Below are 20,468 nucleotides of genomic sequence, written 5' to 3' on the forward strand. Positions count from 1 at the left end.
CATCTGAAAAGTGAGGAAAGAGCACCTGCTTTCTGGGTTTGTTTGAGGGCTAAATAAAATGATATCTGCAAATACTTAGACCAATCCCTGGAACCCAGTAAGATTTTAATAAAAGCTCTTCATCTTGTAAAAACAACAAATTGAACTAAGTTTTAAAGATTTTATTGGCTTTATTTGGTGATTCATGGATTGGGCAGCATCCCATCTAGCAGATAGAAAGGAACTCCAAAGAACTGTACAAAAATGACACACTTTTATAAGCAAAAGGGGATTGGGAAAGGAAGTTACTGGTAAAGAGCAGATTGTTTGTGGCAAGGGCACCCTCCTTTAGGGGGCTGTGGGGATCTATCAGGCAGATGGTGCTGACCAGGTGGTTCCAGATAGACTGGGTTGAGTGTCCACCCCTCGAGGAGTGGGGCAGCTGGGTGGCTCAGTTGCTTAAGCGTCCAAATCTTTGTTTCAGTTCAGGTCATGATCTTGGCATCATGGGATCAAGTCCTGTATTGGGCTCCATACTCAGCATGGACTCTGCTTGAGATTCTTTCCTTCCTCGTTTGCCCCTCCCCCAACTTGTGTTTCCTTTCTCAAATAAAAGCTTAAGACAAAAAAAAAAAAAAAAAGTGCACAAGTGACTCCATTTGGGGCCTATTGTCTCTTTTTCATTATTTACCCCCTTTTGATCAGACTTCTGGCTTAATTTAAAAATTTAAGGCACTAGCCCTATGCCAAGCTAACACTCTCATGCTCTCACTTTTTCCTCAATCACAGGTCATGATACTTTTTACTGAATCTCTGTAGTATTGACACATCATGACTTCAGGTTCACATTATTTTTAAAAAGTTGATCATTGTCTCTGTTCCTTTCCTGACATTCCAGTCTCTGGGAGATCATTTCCTTGTTCGGCTGCAAACATGCACATAAAGCCTTCAGGAGAATACAGTGCACCAGAGATTACTGTGGTCAGTATAAGCAGGATAGCTCCCAGTGTCTGGAGGGTACTTTGGAGCCGTGCTCTCCAAGACACAAATCAGTCAAAATCAAGTAAGCCAGAAAAGACCCTGTTGAAGGGGGCACTTCCTTAAGCCAAGTGTCCTGTTCACTAATCTTGCACAGCTGAGTTTCACCTTACCCAGAAGTATCATCCACATGTAGCTGGTGGTGTTGGTTGCAGCACAGACACCTTGTTCAGCTAAAGGATGATCAAGGGCTGTCCTCTTATCGACAGCAACCTGGGCCACAGGGTCTGAGGATTTCTGTTGGGCAGCTGTCACTTTTATAGTAGATTCTGTGATACTTTCAGGAGTTAAGTAGAGATTCCTGGGATGCCTGGGTGGCCCAGCAGTGGAGTATCTGCCTTCAGCTCAGGGCGTGATCCTGGAATGCCAGGATCAAGTCCCACATCATGCTCCCTGTGTGGAGCCTGCTTTCCCTCTGCCTATGTCTCTGCCTCTCTCTCTCTCTCTCTCTCATGAATAAATAAAATTTTTAAGGAAAAAAAAAAAAGGAGAGGTTCCTTATCGTGGCATTATTTGCACACACTCCCGACTGGGGAAGTAGAGACCTGCCAGAGGAAGCGAATCTTAAATCATGAAAGCCTTCTGGGAGGTCCTTCCTAACCTGACAATGTACATTCAGGGGAGTTGGCCAGTGAAGTGTCTCAGTTTATTTCTGAACAGTCAGGGACATAGTTAGATAACCTGCAAGGCATGGTCTGGTTCTGCACCAACCATCTAAGGATTTATAGGGTCAGGGAGAATGATAACCACAGATAAGGATAAAACCTTCTGGGGCACACAGCACTTCTACTAAGGGGGCACCGTGAATGGATTCACTTGCAGGGATTGTTGCATTTTTCCATTGAAGCTAGGGGTCCATTAGGTTTTCAGTGCGCTTGGGAAGTAAATCTCCTAGCCTGAAACAAAAAGTTGTTCTAAATTCCCTACAAAGATGTGTGCTGTGGTTGGGATCTTTTCGTGATTGAGGGCAGATCTGACTGAGATCATCATAAGAACATGGAGGTGCAAATGGGCTGTGATCTGCATAGATATTTGTGTCTGATGGGGCAGTATAGTTATAATTGTAGAAAGGCAACCAAGGCGCTGGATGTTCTGGCTGTAAAAGACTATGACTTTTAAGGGGGCTTGGTTATAGTTAGTTTATGATGATACTGAGAATAGAAGAAAAATTGGTCACAGAGAGGACCAGGGGATCTCTAGCATCATGGGCAGATCAGAGTTTTTGATGACAAAATCCATCAGTACAGAAGGTTGCAGTGGCCTTAGCGATGGTCTTAGTGTGGCCTGGCAGATGGAGATGATGGTGCTACTTTTTCAGGCCAATGCCAGAGAAAAGGAAAGAAAGAGAAGGAGAGGTGATTTCATGTTTAATTAAAGTATGAAGTCTTGATCTGGCATCTTGGGTGGAAGCAGTCTACAGTGAGGTCAACTCCTTTTCCTCATTGTTTGGATTCAGAAGTCTCCAGCATCTGTTCAAGACCAGATGTCAGGTGGAGTCTCCTCTAGCTGTGAGATGTGTACCCAAGATTTAGTAGTTTCTGATTTCACAGTGGTGTCAGTAGTCTGGAGCCTGTGACAAAGTCCCTTCCAGTAGGGTTGGAGAGTTGTCTTCCTCTGATGCCATTTCCAGAACACCTAGTCACCAGGCTCCCCGCCAACGTCAGTTTATGAGTCATCTTAGTTGCACAATGGTGGGTGAAGGAATGTAAAAACTGAAAAATGCCAGGGAGCAAGGAAGGACCAAGTAACCATCTTGGTTTTCCCATCACCCCAACTGCTCATTGACTTTATACGGTTTGTTTGCTCATCTTAATTTCACTGAGTCAAGAGCAGACTATTGCCATGTCATAGGACATCAGGAAGGCAGGAGTCTGGCAAAAAGAGGTCATTTTTTGCAAAAACAATTTGTACTTTATTCACATGTGCCACACCCTTTATACTTGTTGTTATACTGCCATTCCACAAAAGTCAGCTAGGGCATTCCTCTGATACCAGTTTCAGTTTTTTAGTATGGGCCTCAGTTTTCATGACAGAATTTCAGAAGGTTAGAGCATAGCAGTAAGATCTTTCTTGTCTGTTTTTGATCGGAGTCCCAGTGAACATAAGAAAACCATTTTGTTTCCATAACATCCCCAAATCATGCATGATCCCAAAGGCCTACCAGCGATCAGTATGAATATTAGCAGTTTGTCCTCTTGATAAGTGGTGTACTTGGGTGAGGGCATATTCATTGGGCCGATTTAGCTTGTGGGAGATTTTCCCTCTCAAGTAGTTCCTATTAGAGTATTGCCAGCCTCGAATTTCCCTTTTTCATTTTTCCAGGATGCTCCATCAACAAATAAAATTAGATCAGGATTAGTCAAAGGAGGTAGCTCCTAAATCAGGATGTGTTGCAAAATGGGGTGTTACTGCCTCAGAGTTGTTAGGGCTCACCTTCGTTTCATAGCAGTAGTCATGTGGAAGGATTAAAAACATTGCAGCATTTTAGATGCAGACTGAGTGGCTAAAGCAGAGGATCTTAGAGGAGGTTAGTCTGTAGAAAGATACATAGTTCAGAATTAAGACTTTGGACAGCTTATTTGTTTATAAATAAATATCCTTTCCTCGGGTTAAATCTGTGGAGTCTTCTAGTAACTTTGCAGCTCTAGCCTTAAGATGCTTGACATGGACAGAGGTAACCAAACCAAGTTGGATGCTCATCGAGGTAGGAGGTCTTTGTTCACTGCCATGATCTTGAGTGATTATTCCCAGGGCTTGGTTATCTCTTTCATAAGGTTAACAGTTAGGTGGCCCTGGGACAGGCAATTCTTTCCCTGCTTGTTTTAATCTTATAAAGGCCTTCTTGTGTTTATCTGCCCAAGGAAACAATCAGGACTGAAACTTTAGTAAATTCATAGATTGCGGAAGCCAGTTGAGGAAAATTAGGAGCCCAGAGTCTGCAGTAGCCAGTTAGGCCTAGGAACCCATGAGGGTGGATTCGTTATCCAACTAAGAATAGTTGTGGGCCCAGGACATTGTTATATTAGCTCCCTTTTTTTGGAGATAGCTGGATTCCATTAGCACCTAGATCATGGCCTAGGTAATGAACAGTATCTAGAGAGAATATAATTTCCTTAAAGGTTTTATGTCCTTTTTCATCTGTTGCAGCAAATACATGGGATCTTTGCTGGACACCTATTTGGTCACTGGGAATAGCAAGAGGTCATTTACATACTACAGAAGGCTCAATATCCCAGGGAACTTTAGGGGACTTAAACCTTGGTAGAGCACTTAGAGGAAATAAGAAAGGACCTCACTGAGCCTTGTGAGCGATGACTGTCGAGGTATACTGTTGATTGTTCCCAATCAAGGCAAATCGATTTTGGCTGTTGGGGTCTCCAGGGATGAAGGAGGCTGAATATAGGTCCACAGCAGCAAACTGTCTTGACTCTGGTGGAACTTGTGATAAAAAGTTGTTTGGGTTTGGAGCAACTGGGAAATGGGGAATAACTATCTTATTAATAGCTCTGAAGTCCTGGACAAATCGCTATCCGCGTCCATCAGGTTTCCAGTCTGGCAGTTACAGGGCCAGCCCAGGGATCGATTAGCCCCTGAGTGATTACGATCTGTTGGCATGAGGTCTTGCATGGCCTCAAGCTTTAGTGGATTAGTGGCTTCAACAGGCAATGTAGGAAGAGATATAGTTACATCTATCTGAATTTATATAGGCTTTGCACTCTGTCCTCCTGATGTCAGTATTAGAAGTAGCCCACAGATTTTTCAGGCACCTCAGATAAATCAAGGATCTTTTGCTGGAATTTTTTCTCTTCTATATCAGGGGAAAATTATAAGGAACATAAAAGATCAGGTTCAGGTTGGTCAGGAAATTCTACGGTGAGGTTTCCCCTGGAGACAAAATGTATGAGACCTTTAAATTTTACAAAAGAGATTGCTACCTAACAGGTTGACTGGTACTGTATTACATAGCAAATCTCTCCCCAACACACAAACGTTTTCAGTAAGAAGTCCCAGAGTCATCTGGACTACTGGTCTCTCGACCAGAGAGAACACTCTCTCAATTTTATTAGATACCTGCACTATAGAAACTTCTTTTTCATTCCAAGGGGCTTGTCCTATGAGAGCTTAGTTTAAAGTAGAGAATGTTGCTCCCATATCTATCTGAATCTGGCAAGGTTTTCCATTGATTGTACTTTTCGTTTTCCCCTTGGCTATTAAAGGGGATCACTGGTAGTTTACCAGAGGATGCCTCAGAATTCTCTTAACTCTAAGAGGGGCCATTTGGGGACAGATAGGGAAGCATATGAGTTGATGATGAAGAATTTGCATAAAGTCTTTGATGATGGTTTTTCCCCAATGTCCTAGTTGAATAAAAATGAGATATTGAGCCTGGGTCCAGTGTTTTGATGACAGACTCCTAAGAGGGTACAATGGGGGTAGGGGGCAGGTATTATTTTAGGTGCCTGCTTATAGCTTTTGTAGTTGTAAGACTAATAACTGGGTGGACTTTTGATTTTGGTCTTATTTCAAAGTCATCATGAGTTAGAGTCATGAGTTCAATCAGGCCACCCATTCTGTTTATGTCTTTTTTCAATACACTAATCACAGAAGATAATCCATTTCCAAATTGGGCAACAAAGCAGGTTGGGTGACCTCATGTATTGTGTGCTGAATGCCATAGAAAGAGAGCTTCTAGATGGGCTTTAGAGTCTGTCAGTTTCATCTTCTTTGCATGTTTGAATCATAGACCAGTCAGTATGGGCTTTTCAAAAATTTGTTGCTATTTCGCACATTTTTTTCTGGTCCATAATGGGACCACGATGAAGATCTCAAATGTCATCTTTGGGGTTGTGCCATTCTGCTTCTCAGGTCCATTTTTGGGCTTCATATGGTCCCACCAGACTTTGCACAAGCTGATAAAGATCTGGCAGCCTGGGGTCATAGGCCCTGATGAGGACTCTAAATTCTTCAGAAAACTTTTGCGGTTTCTCCTTGAGTTTAGGAAATTCTTTAACACTGGGCCTTAGTTTGGTTTGGTTTTTTGACCAAGGAGTGAAAGATGCCTGAGGAGGATCTCCTGCAGCCTTGAGGGGTTTTATTTTAAAAGATAATTGTATAATAGTCTTTTCAGGGAGGAAAGGCAATTCAGATAGTTAGTAGAAGAGGAGTGCTGCGGTAAAGGAGGGGAGAGGAGAGCAGTAGGAGTTATGTCACTGTGACTGTTGATTGTTGTAGGGACCTCTGTGTCTTTAATTCTTCATTATCCTTTGCTACGAATTTTTCAATGAAACTATTTTGGCATCTTGAAGCCTTTTGGAAGCTTCTCCATATCAATTAAAATAGGTGTACCCATTCAGTTTGTTTGATTTGGGAACCTTTGCTTTCAAGTGCACTTAAATAAATGGCCCTAGGGATCCCTGGGTGGCGCAGCGGTTTGGCGCCTGCCTTTGGCCCAGGGCGCGATCCTGGAGACCCCGGATCGAATCCCACGTCAGGCTCCCGGTGCATGGAGCCTGCTTCTCCCTCTGCCTGTGTCTCTGCCTCTCTCTCTCTCTCTCTCTGTATGACTATCATAAATAAATAATTAAAAAAATAAAAAATAAAAAATAAATGGCCCTAATTGGAACACTCCCTCATAATGGCCATTGCCATTCTAGGATGTCTTCAGTAAGAGTTGCCATTTTTGTAGCTGTCTATTGCTTCTGGGACTGTAGTTCTTTAGACATGGAATAAGCAAGTGTGCTGGGACATGGCACTCTCAGCTCTTTATAATTTACGAATCTCATTTCTTTAGTTAAGCTGTTGGGTCTCCTTGATCCAAATACCTCAGAGAGATGTGTCACTGGGCTGAGGGTTGTGTGGTGTTTTTATGCATACCTCCCCACGCAGAAATTTTCTTGAGGTTTTCAAGTGACCTAGTGTCAATCTAAACCATTCTGTGGCCAACCTAGCCTAACATAAGAGTCTCAGAGTTAGGCGTTGAGCACTCTAATAGCTATTAAGTATCGATCTATGTCCATCAAGTTTGTGGCTTTTTGGCTTTTGAGAGTCCCATTGGCAATAACCTTTGGTAAAAGCCAAAGAAGCATGTACACATGAACACACCAGCAGTAACCAAAGAGATGGGATGGTCGACTGGCTAAAAAAATAAGAGGCATTAATTGCATCCACCAGCCATATCCAACATGGAACTGTGGACAGGATCAGCAGATCTCAACAATGGGAGACTGGACCAAATGAGGGCTAGGACTGGAGTTCAGGATAGAACCATCTACCAAATGAAGCTAACCTGCTAAGTTCTGGATTGGAAAGCCAATTAGATCAGGAGTTTGTTGCAAAGATATCAGAGCCTAGAACCAGGGGGAACTTACAAATGGCCCTCAGAAACAACCAGAAACACTGGGAACTCAAAGAGTTCATAGATACCACATCAGTGTTTCTCATCATCCTCAGAGGTGTCAGAAGTTTCCTTCAGACCAAAATTCAACAAGTAAATTTTTAAAGATCTTATTGGCTTTATTCAGTGATTCATGAATTGGGCAACATCCCATCTAGCAGAAGGAACTCCAAAGAGCTGTACAAAATGGAAGACTTATAGGCAGAAGGGACAGGATAAGGAAGTTACTAGAAAATGTGGAGTGTTTCAGGCATGGTTACCTTCCTTTGAGGGGATGGCAGGGGTCTCTCAGGCTGACTATGTCACTGGTGCTGAGCAGGTAATTCTAGATTGGCCGGTTTAAGAGTCCACTCCTGGGAGAGGTTTCGTGAATTCAATTACTTATTAAGTCTTGGTTTGGTGATGTGGGCTTAGCATAAGTGACTCCATTTGAAAACTGTTTCTCTTTTTTATGTTGTTAATTGAAAATACTAACAAACAAGAGAAACATGAAATGTTCACATATGAGTAGGTTCCTGCTAATTTTTCAACCTCTATTTGAAACACTTACAAGCTAAATTCGATTATTTAGCAGTTTATCATCTGAAAGAGGTAACCAAACAGTGGACTTTTAGAACTTTAGGATTGTTTCTGAGTTAACTGTTAACTGTTCATGACTGTTGAAATCCTATACTAAGGAAGCAGTGCCTTGGCTCCCGCAACATATGTAGGAAGATGGAAAGAGTAGAGTATAAGCGGCCTGGTCCTCCTCAAGCCTCATTGGTTTTTCCCACTGTTTTCAAAGCCACTGGGAATAATGGTATTTGCCTTGAAACTGTAAGGTAAATATTGCTAAAGAGGTCCACAGTATTATTTGCTTGACATTTCTTACCATAATATTACACATTTTATTCTTGGACTTAATGTTCAAGAAATTAAAATAGGCCAACTTGTTAACATAGCAAAACTATGACAATTGAGGACTTTGAGCCTTGCTCACAAGTATTTAATTTTTTCTCTTCATTTTGAAAGGTACTCTTACAAAGCCACATTTTAGCCACTAAAATAGCTTAGTGACATTTTCTGTTCTATTCCTTTCTGCATTTAAAAGTATTTTCCAAAAAGTATGTTAAAACCAAATGTCAGGCATTTAGTACATTTTTCTGCATAAATTTTATCTTTAGTGAGACTTGACTTTTTAAAAAGGAAAGCAATAAAGCCAAATAATGTGTCTGTGTGTTTTTAGGGAAAGGAGCAGAGAGAAAGCTTTGGTGTTTAAAAAGCTACTAAAACACTTCACATCGTAAGCCAATGGAAGAGCAAAATTCATCATGTGGATATTCAGACAATTTGTGACTTGTTCTGTCTGGTTATGAGGCATAAGAGGAAACTAATAATAAATCTTTCTATATATTTTACATTTCCAGCTTGAGTATTAAGTACTCTTCTGCCCTCCTTTGTGCTGAATCTCATATGCTGTCTAAAGACTGCTTTGTAGAAGCAGTTTGAATAAATAGACCTTTATAAGACTGTCATCATTTTTCCATAAAACTATGGGAGAACTAAAAGTCTTCCACATAAAACAGAGGGAAAAGCAAGCACTTGAAACTGAATATAAATGTTAATATGTTTATTAAAATTCTCTTTACTTTTGGTGAACTATGAAGGCTTGTAGGAATTAAGAGTCTGCTCTGGAGGATTTTATATAGATAACTGTAAACCCAAAAGTCAATTGAATTTATGAGTATGTGCTGGATTTAAAATTATAATCCTTGTACATAGGAGGTAAACATGATCTTTATTGGAATTATAGTTGGCTTTTTTATGCCATTGGTGTATTTTTAATGTTTATACTTTGTCTTAATTTCTGGGCATAAATCACAATAAATCACAATCACAACTGTGTCAGGCACTGTTCTAGGCATGTGGATTCCTTCATACACAACACAAATGTTTTTGCCCTTGTGGTGTTTACATTCTAATGGGAGGACATAGACAAAAAATTAGATGCAATATAAATGAGTAATGTAAAGTCAGTTGTACAGTTCCAAAGCATGGTAAATGCTGTGAAAGACAGTAAAAGCAGAGCAGATACAGGGGAATCAGGATGCGAATCAGATTGTGGTAGCCCTGTTGAAAAGGTCACATTTTCAGACAGACTCTGAAGAAAGCTACCTATGCTCTCTTCTGCTTAGCTTAGGAAAACTCAGGGATGGGTTTATTTTGACCTTTTAATTTTATTGACTCATTATGCCCCTGAGATAGAGGGGAGTTGAGAACTTGAGTTAGTTGGTAGAAGTCTAGTATAAATAGCTACATTGGAAAAAATGAACCTCTTTCAGCAAGCTTCCCACTACCCCATTTTTTTTTATATTAGCACACAAGTTGATGTTTCATTAGTAGTATTTTTCTTCCATTATGAAAGCAACAGAGGAAAAAACCTGAACCTCTGGTAGGGCTTGTTATGAACTGCTAAGTTGCTGTATTTTCTATGTAGTTTGATTCCAAGGGAATTTTAAGTTTAGTTTTATAAACAGATTTGTCACTCGCCAGCACAAAATCCAGCCACCCACTACTGTGATCATTATAAGATTGTGAGTCAAATATAATAGTGTGGTTGTTTTTATTTTATGCTTAGAGCAGCAAGAATAGTAGTGCTACAATAGGATAAGTAGACTTTTTTATAACGTGTCCAAGCTGAAGGATACCTAGAGGATTTCATTCCATTTGTCTTGTAATAAATCAAATGAGCTTAAGTGTGTCTTTTCAGGTAACAAATTTTTCAAGGTTAACAAAAGCTATTTGGATATTTAGTGCAGACTCCTAGCAATTTTGATATTTTACTCTGGATAGTAAGAGTAACAAGTTGGGCCAATACTGTAAATGTGTCTGGGGGAAAATGTGAAAGAATTTTCATGTGAAGCAGGGCAGGTACATTGGAGGTAAAGATATAGTAAAAGCTGCATCCATGCAAGTGACTTTCACACAATATGCCATTTTTATGTGTCAGGATGTACGAAGATTGTCAGCAAAAGCAAATAGTTCTGGATCAGAGCAACAGATTTCTCTCCAGTATATAATTTAATACTGGAAAGAAATCCAAATAAGAATGGATTTTATTTAATGCATTATGACTGTCACATGAATACACAGTGTATTAAAGCTAATTTGGCCAATCACATCTACCTGTATCTATGTCTTTCTGAGAAGTGTATTTCCTAACAGATTATTAGCACTGTGATATTCAGCATGACTGTCCTTTCATGTGTAAGGTTCCACTCTTCTGTAGTTACATTATTAAATTCATTTTGATGCTCAGCAGCCTTAGGAAAAACTACAACTAAATTCTATGGGAGACATTAACAAATAAAACTTTTTCATTTTTTTTTCATTTTTTTGTAGACTTACATGAATGTCCTTTTTTTTTTTTTTAATATATCACATCTCAGAGGTGGCTGGGTGGCTCAGTCATTTAAATGTCTGACTCTTCATTTCAGCTCAGATCATATATCTCAGGATCCTGGGATTGAGCTCTGGGTTGGGCTCTGTGCTGGGTGTGGAGCCTGCTTAGGATTCTTTCCTTGTCCCTCTGCCCCTCCCCACTGCTCATGCATTTTCTCTCTCTCTAAATAAAATAGATAAATAAATAAAATATATCACATTTCATTGATTTTAATAAAACCATTTTCACAGTAGTAATACACTATTGCTCTAGTAGGTATCATTCACTCAGGGTCTGCACTAACATATAAATAAGTACATGGTTGAAGCTTCAAGTACAATACCACAGAGTATGTCCATAACTTTTTTTTTAGTAGGAAAACACCATACCCATATTTTAGAGCATTCTTTCAGTGTACATTCAGTTTCAAAGTGTTACTATGGGCACTAGTTTTATTTCCTCCTTTTTCCACTCATTTAGCTTCTTTTGATTTTTAATTGTATATGTCTGTTTAACATCCAGAAAGTAGATCTTTTGGGAAGTCATCCCTACAGAATGAAAAACTGCATCAACTATGAATTAATTTTAAAAGTATATTTTAGCATTCTAATAAAAACATGTTTCTTGTATTCCATCCTTAAAGATTCGTCACAAATCATAAACCCTTGCACATAAATCCATGGAATAAAAAGAAGAAAGTCTGAAAATACAACAGTGAAAACATTTGTCTTAGAATTACATGGATAATGAGTCAATAATGTCAACAGAGAGGTCACTTGGGGAAAAGGCATTAAATATGCCTAAATTCTCCTCTCTATATAAACAAAGCTGAGAATTTGCATATAGATTTTTAAAAAATCTTTTTAAGATAAGAAAATAAAGGCCCCTTGCATTTAGTTTAATGTGAATATTTCCTTAAATGTAAAGTTTTAATCAGAAACTTTAAGCATCATTATTGACACCCTAAATGGACTGTATTTCTTTGGCTGAAAAGAATGGACCGTTATATAAGATCACACACAACACATTTGCCTACTTTCAGGAAACAGTTACTAATTAAATGTACAAAGGAATTAAAAACAGTATGCCTTCCTAATTATCTTAATTATCTAATTGATACAGTTTTTCCAAGAACATTAACTAATGGGAATTAATGGCTTTCTTTCTTTCTTGCATTTGCACACAAAGTTGATTTTGTAAATTCTTATGGAACAACAACAACAAAAAAAAAACGAAATGATGCTTATTTACTAAATGTTTTGGTTTGACTAGAAATATTTTTCTGTTATTTTTGAGCTAGCAAAACATCAATTTTAGTTCACTTCCTGAATTCCAAATTAATGAACTCCCAAATAATTTTTTAAGGTGCTTTTTTTGGCTTTTACTTACATATCATCATTGTATATGATTTCCTTCATCCTAAATCTAGAATGCTAACACACATGCCCTGTGCACATTCCCTAGGCCTAGCAGACATTGTCTTCATTAAGTTTAATAGAGACTTTTCAGAGGTTCTGTAGAGAACGAGTTTTCAGATCCCCAGCTCTGACTTCTACTTTTTGTAGCCAGAGTCTCTGTGTGTTCTACAAGCACAGATAGTCCTCAGTATCCAAGGTGTGGGGCAATTTGGAAATGGGGTGAAAAACTCTGATGCTATGGGTCACAGGCATAAGCAGACAGTGGATAACTGACTACCTGAGTGTGTGTTTTATTGGCATGCTTTTGATAAGGTGATAGGCAGGAAGAAAGAATGCAGGCGTCTTGAACATCAGTTGAAGCACACCGCAGATGTGTGTGAGGATTAGTAATGGGTCATGTTAACCGTTAACAGGTGCCTGCCACATAGAAACCTCAGTGTGTCATCTTCATAATTGTAATTTTTCCAAAGCCTGTTGTCTGTGACTTAAATATGTGCTATTTAGATTATCTTCTGTTTCTCTGTGAGCATTAACAAGCCCACTGGAAAACAAACTGTAGGGTAACTGATTTATATACATTTGTATATGTGTGTTTCACCAATTGTAACAATTTCTGTGTTGAAATGAATCTGGCCTCTGCAGAAGGAACCTAACTGGTCTGTATCCCTAAGTACCCTGCAGTGTAAATAGATACTGTATTCTAAATTTAAAGCAGCCAACTGAAAGTGCTATAAACTTATGCCTAGTCATAGGAGAACAGCGGTGTGGATCTAGGTGGTGATCTTGAGGTTAAGATGTAAAACGAAAAAGGAAAAATGAGTGGGAAATATCAGAAAGGAAGACAAAACATGAGAGACTCCTAACTCTGGGAAACGAACTAGAGGTAGTAGAAGGGAGGTGGGCGGGGGGGGGGGGGATGTCTGGGTGACGGGCACCAACAGGGGCACTTGATGGGATGAGCACTGGGTGTTATTCTATATGTTGGCAAATTGAACACCTATAAAAAAATTAAAAAGAAAAATTCTAGAACTTCACCAATGCGGATGACAGAATGGGTCCAAGAGCCTGTTAGAGGGAATGCTGTTCAGAGGCCCTTGGGATAATTGTGTAGTAAGAATGATGGAAACCATATCCCTATTTTAACCTCTTTACAAAGAAATCCCCACGTTTGAAGATGATGACCTCAAATCAAGGGAAAAATTTTGAAGTAAAATAATTTGCCACTGAACATTCTTGGCATACTCCACGAGTGTGCAGTGAAGCAAGCTCACTACAAAGAGATTATATAAAGGGGTAAAATTGAATATAGTCAGAACGTCAGGGTATCCTATTAGAGACGGTATATTCCCCCACCCAATTCAAAAACACCTACTTTCTTCCTCCAGAGTTAAAGCAAATCATTGTGGGTTTTGGTGGGGGTAGTAGAAGAAAGTAAAAAAGAAAACAAAACAAAAAAAACTAGACTCTCACTCAGCAAAGTATAACACATCTGGGAAGCACTCCAAAGCTGAGAGCTCTTGAAGGAACAGTAAACTCGTGTCACCCTTTTAGTCCTGGGTGCTGGGGTTGGAGGTGGGCATGCCAGGCCAGGCTCTGGAAGTTTTAGTGTTTTATTTGCTTCTGTCTTTTTCTTCGAGCATATATAACTGAGTGTGCTTCATCTGTACAGGGAACACAGCTCCATTTGTAGTGCCCCTTGTTTTTCTTTCTCGTTTCCTATTAAAGCGTAAGCACTTCAAGTATTTTTGGTACCTTCGGAACAGATCAAATACATACACCCCAATGGTGCTTGATACTTTCAGTCAGTAAATGCTGTCACTTCCTCCTCTCCCTGGGAGATCTCGTTGCCTCTGGCAGTCCCAAGGTTTTCCTTGCTGTGCCTGTCCTCACAAGAGCAGTCTCACCTGTCCCCTCAGCTTCACTGCAGTCCTGTCTGAGATGAGGCACATGGAATCCCTTCCCTGCAACCCCCTGGTCCAGAGCCGAAGCATCGCCTTCCCCTCTACTTCTCTGTATTTCAAGATCCCGAGAGCCAAGTTCAGATGTGAGCTCCACCAGCTCCGTTTAGGGACTGTGAGCGTGTTACCTCACCCTCATATCCGGGCACTCAGGTGCAGATGTTTTTATGTTTCGCTCCCATTCCTTTGGTTCATTCAGCAAATAGCTTTACCTCCAGAACAGTGTAATTACTGAGTAATTACTGAGTGTAATTTAAATGAATAAAACAAACTAACGCATGCCTACAATTTGCCAGCTGGTGAACAAATAGAGGACACCCCTGTTTCCACAGAGCTCACAGTCTGTAGAGGATAGAGAACAGTAAACAGGGTATAGTGTGATTAGTCCTTTGATTTGGGAGTAAAGGGAACACATGAACTTGGTACCGAACTCAAATTTAAAGTGTTAGGGAAGATTCCCTAAAGTGTACCTAAGCTGAAACAACAAACAAGAATTAGCACATGTAGAGGCCCTGGGTGGTGCAGCTTGTTTAGTGTCTGATTCTTGGTTTCGACTCAGGTTGTGATCTCAGGGTCATTAGATTAAGTTCCTTGTTGGGCTCAGTGCATGGAGTTTGAGTAAAGACTCTTCCTCTGCCCTTTGTGCTTATTTGCTCACTCTCTATCTAAAATTCTAAAAAAAATTAAAAAAAAAAAAAGAATTAGCACATAAAGAGGACAGGTGTGTCCTTGCAAAAGCAAGCAGCATGTGACGAGGACCCAACAACACAAAAGAGAACCTGCCACATTTCCAACAGCAGGGGAATCTCCTGTAGCTAGAGTGTGTAAAGCATGGGAAGGAGTGGCAAGGATGAAAATTAGAGACAGAAGTATAGCTCACAACAGGCCATCTGTATAAGCTTACCAGAGGATTTATATTTGCCTCTCTATGCAGTGGAGGCAGAATGAGAGATGCTGGTGAGAAGCAGCCAGCAGCCTGAGCCAGGGTGGCAAAGATGGGGGGGGGGGGGGGTTTGTGCAGTGTCTGAGGGACATCTGAAGGTGAAGGGAAGTTTGTTGTCATTTTAACGTCGGAGAGGACTTATTAGTTGAAGGGGTGACAGAAAGGAACCGGCCGCAAGAAATGAAGATTCAGAAGGAGATGTCTCTGAGAGGAGGTGTAAGAGTGTGTGACTGCAAAGAAGCATCAGGGATGGTGGTTTAGATGTGTTTAGATTTATAAGTTCATGCAAAGGACTTCAAAGACCTTTCCACTTGTTGGCTTTTGTGTTCTCTGGAGTAGATGAGGTCTTCTACTAAGCTTGAGGTGGTGATGGTGACACCAGAAGTTGGGTTCACTCTGCAGATTTTTATTGAGGGCTTGCTTTATGGGGATGGTAAGTGACATAATATGATTCCTTCCCTCATGGCGCCTCTGTCTAGTGGGAAAGACAGGCCATGAAGCAATGTATTACCCAGTGGTTGAATTATGACTTTTGAGTATTGAGAAGCTATACACGATGCTCTGAAAACATATAAAAGAGGAACATGACAGACAGGGGCAGGACAGACTTTCAGGCTTGCTTGAGGAAGATCTGTTTGAACTAAACTCACTAGCCCTCCAAATCAATAAAATGCTGTCACTGTAATATATGAAAGATAAAAGAGTACTTACAATAAAACAACATCTGTTTCAGTATGTAAATGCTTAGACATGACTAGAAAACTGAATGAAGTCAGATGTCTGCATGTACCTATAATAAGGTTGGATTCAATAGTAGTAAGAGCAGGAACCATTCTATATGAGAAATACAGGAAAATGGAAGCCCTACAGATGCAGGAAAATAGGAGAATAAAGACTAGTGACTAGATAGAAAGGACAGGAGAGACTAGTGAGTTCCATCAGCTCTGAATTCCATTCCGGGGCATAAATGGGATATTAGAGTATTTACTCTAAAAGGGAGAGTTGGGTGCCTGGGAGTTCCAGCAGTCCTGGAAAGATGGATGGTGTTAGTGAGTGACCAGCAGGGGGGACAGGTCTCTTGATACCAGGTGAGGGCAGCAGAGCAAGAAAGTCACGGCCCCCAATCCCAACTTCATCTTTGCTCACACTTTTCCCTCCAACCAGGATGCCCACTCTTTGTCCACCTTCATGGTCTTCATTGCCCAGCATAAAACCATATTCTTTTCAAAGGCCGTAAGAGGAAGTAGGCAAGGAGAATAAGCACGAATACCTGGATCCTGTGCTGGGTGCGATGCATAAGTTATTCACATATTCCTCCCAAGAGAAGGCAGCATGATTACTTTCCAAGTTAGCATCAAGTCTGATCAAGGCTCGAGGACTTTAACTTTCTCAGTGACGTAGTCCTCTCAGGCTGCTGTAATGACATACCACCACCAAGGTGGCCTATAAAGAACAGGAATTCTCAACGTTCTGGAGGTTGGCCATTGGAGATCGGGGTGCCAGCACAGCTGGGTGACGGCCCTATTCCAGGTCACACACATTTGGTTGTGTCTTCACAGGCTGCAACCGGAGGGAGCTGTATGGAATCTCGTTTATAAGAGCACAGATCCCTTCCTGAGGGCTCCACCCTCATGACCTAAGCCTCTCCTAAAAGCCCCACCTTCTAACAGCTTGGGCGTTAGGATTCTAACATGTGAACTTGGGGTGAGGAGCACACCCTTCAGACCCTGATGTTCACCATCACCAGGGGAAGTAGTAGTGAAGAAGGGACTCTAACTCAGGGCAGTCTGGACCTGTAGCTTGGTCTGCGCACACACCACCATTAAATGGACCCTGATGGCAGAGTTGCAAGATGCTAGCCATTTGGGGCTTGTGACCTTCTAACTTGTTTTCGGACTCCTACGTGAAATCACTTTTTGTTTTGCCCCCAGTCTCATAATCATTTTGTGTGATTCTCTCAATCCAGTTACTTTCTTTGAAGGCAGAGTTCACTTATTCTCCACAGCATCTACAATACGCCTTGTCCATTATGGGTGTTTAATATGTATACACTACACTGACTGACTTAAACATGTAAGGCCTGTGCCAGTTTTCAAATGCTTAAGGACCAACTGAACACATAATGTAAGGAGAGTTACCTTGACCAAGTGAACTGTGGCTGATGGTTCTGCAAAGTTAAAATGCATCATGAGATTTGTATCTAAAGTAAAATTAAGGTTCAAAGGTGTTCTTTCAGGAAGCTCTAAAAACCTTTAAAATGAAACACTTTGTGGCCAGACTGTGCACTTCCACTTTTTCAGGCCTACATAATTTTTTAAGGCTCTTCTGGATACCATCACTTGTTGATATACTCAGGTACTCTTGGGTATGTTTCATTGAAAACAAGTATTTCTAATCTTTTTAATGGAAAGGCAAAGATTTAAATTTCTGTTGTAAGAACGTAACAAAAGAACCAGCTTTTTCTTATGTACAACATAACTAGAGGTGATCTTCCCTTGGGATGCAGAGCTGGATCCTTGGTCCCAGTCTGTCTTATGGATCCATGTGAATTACAGGTGTGTCTATATGGTGTTTTGTTTAATAACACATTTATATTATCCTGTTTTTTAGGTCCTGTGGGAGTGGGTTTGAATGAACTGAAACGAAAGCTGCTCATCAGTGACACACAGCACTATGGTGTGACTGTACCCCGTAAGTTTCCTGCTACCCGACACTACTCCAACCGCACTGATAATGATCGGTCAGCACTGACGTAGCAAGGGTGGCACTCAGCACTGTCCCAGGCATTCAGCATCTGAACTCACAACAGCCCTAACAAATATTCAGCAACTCTCTACCTTTCACAGTGGAGGAAACTGAGGCATGGAAGTGAAGGGATTGCCCCAGAGTGCAGAGACCACTGGCAGGACATTTGTTAATTACAGCTTCTCTCTCAGTTTTTATGGTGAATTTTAATACACATATGACGCTAAATTAGTATTTACAAATTTTCTCCTAAATAAAAGGCTAACTCTTTTTATTTCCTAAAATAAGTGCTAATGTTTTCCAGAGGTTTTCACCAGGTTTAAGATCAGAAGGACCAAGCCACAGAGAGCCGAAGGAGGCCTCTTTTAATATAAGCCTTTCTTAATTACTTTTTATATGTAGTAATTGGCAGATGGTGTTAAATGGGCCTTTCATGGCCATATAATCCAAATATGGTGGGCTTCTTTTCAGTATACAGAATTAGATCTATTTTTATAAAAGAGGTTTTCATAGGCTTTCTTACAAGTGAAATGTGATGCTGGAAGCATTTTGATCTCCAGAATAAATGCCATTTGACTACTTAATATGTTGACGTTAGAAAGCCGTCTAAAAGGCTAAAATTGAAATGTTGGCTTTTTCAAGTGGTTTTAGTACTGTTTAAAACAAAACAAAACAAAAATCACAACTGTTTGTGTATTGCCCTGAGCAGTGTTCTATAGTTTTGTAAGAATTCAACTTTATTTTAAAATTGTTTTCTCTTACCTCAAGTTATTCCTTGTTATGACATTTTTCCAAATTATTGTTTATAATCATTTTCAGCCATACATTATGAGGCTGTTGGTTTCCACCAACAGAGATGAAAGTAAAGGAAAATGTGAAAATGAGAGTTAAGCAGTGGGTTTTTTCTTTTCTTTCTTTCTTTCTTTTTTTTTTTTACTGTAAGTATTCACTTCTTTTGCAAAAGCTGAATTGTAATATATGGATAATGTAAGAATTTTGCAAAACAATTGTCAGTCCTACAGGTGAGGAGTTCCAAAGCACCTAGAGGGCAGAAAAACATTACAAAGGGGAAAAAATGCATGTGTTAATTTCCTATTGTTATTCCTCTCCTTTATTTGCCTTAATTTATCTCCTTCTCCCCAGAACTGGGCGACACCTACAAGCCACAGAGGAAGCAGGGAGAAAAGATAGGGGATTTACTCAGAGTTGTACATGTGATAGTTGCACCCACCATGTTTCCAATTTTCATGTCCCTCATCCTATGCAACGCTACACAGTCTTTTCCAAGTATAGATCCTCTTAATTGTGCACAGTTAGTAATAAACATTGATTTATTTGGAAGATGATAAATACCAGTAAGGCTGTCTGTCAAACATAATCCTTTATGACCATTTTGGTGTTACTCAAGGACCCAGGGCATATACTTGGGCCTAAATTTATCCAACTATTCGGATACTATCTACCTCTGAGGTTGTTACAGAGATTGACAATATCCAGAAAGTTTCTGGGGCTGGGACTCTCCAAAGAAATCCCCAAAGTAGTACTTTTCCACTCAGATTCACTTTTAAACAGGTGTTAATGTCAGTGGATCCCCACAGAGCAGTGTTTTCCAGACCGCCTGATAATAAAAATCTCCTGGGCTTCTTAGGAGAAGATTCCAAGGCTTTTCAAAGAGATTCTCCTTCAGGAAACCTGACGGAATGCCTGAAAATCTATTTATATGTCCCAAGTGACTCATAACACTAGACATTTGTGGAAAATAACAGCCATAGCATCAACTCAGGATGATTTAATTAATTACTCAGAAGAATATATTTTAAGAACAGTTTTGGAACTTTAGATTGTTTGGCTTTGTAAAATACTCCAAGTAGAGTCTTGATTATCTAGAGAAAAATTATTGCCTTGATTATTCCACCAGTATTCGATGTTTAACTGTAAATCTTTCCCCTAACTGTACTAACTATTCACCAAAATGGTAAGCTGGAAATGATGTGGTGCATTGGAACAATCACACATTGCTGGTGGAAGTGTAAATTAATTCACCCACTTTGAAAAAATAACTGGCAGTATCTACATCTGAGCGAACCTATATCCCATGACCCTGCAATTCCACTTCTAGTACACAGCCAATAAGAGATGCACAGAGCATGCACTCGGATGGTCTTAGAAACGTTATTCACGAGAGCCCCAAGTTGGAAACAACCCAAATGCCCAGCAGTAGTCGATTGGACAGGTACTCGATGCTATATGCACATAACGGAAGACTGCAATGCACAATTTGCTGCTACGATGCGGCAATATGAATGAATCCCACCAAATGTTGAGTAAAAGGCAGAGACAAAAGATTCCATTTTTACAACACAAAGCAATGCTAACATGTGCCATTAGAAATCTTGAGGAGGTGGGTTAGAAGAGTGGTTTTGGAGTGCTGATAATGTTCTATTTCTTGGTAGAGTGCTGCTTACACAATCTGTGACTATTCAAGCTTACATGTGAACTTTTCTGCATGTCATACTTCAGGTTTTTGAATGTTAGAAATACTTGGTACTTTAGTTCACTTTGGTTTGCTAAT

At 40.2% G+C, this 20,468-nt stretch overlaps 1 protein-coding gene across 5 annotated transcripts in view; it reads left to right on the forward strand.

The window, feature by feature from the left end:
• Positions 1-20,468, forward strand: part of MPP7 (membrane palmitoylated protein 7) — a 307,829-nt gene that overhangs the window by 269,475 nt on the left and 17,886 nt on the right. For all 5 annotated transcript variants that reach the window (XM_041767665.1, XM_041767662.1, XM_041767666.1 and 2 more), the window contains one exon: positions 17,762-17,842. In XM_041767665.1, coding sequence (XP_041623599.1) covers positions 17,762-17,842 — 81 coding nt within the window. The remainder of the gene's footprint in view (positions 1-17,761; positions 17,843-20,468) is intronic.

This window comes from Vulpes lagopus, chromosome 8, assembly GCF_018345385.1.
Source record: "Vulpes lagopus strain Blue_001 chromosome 8, ASM1834538v1, whole genome shotgun sequence".
NCBI lineage: Eukaryota > Metazoa > Chordata > Mammalia > Carnivora > Canidae > Vulpes > Vulpes lagopus.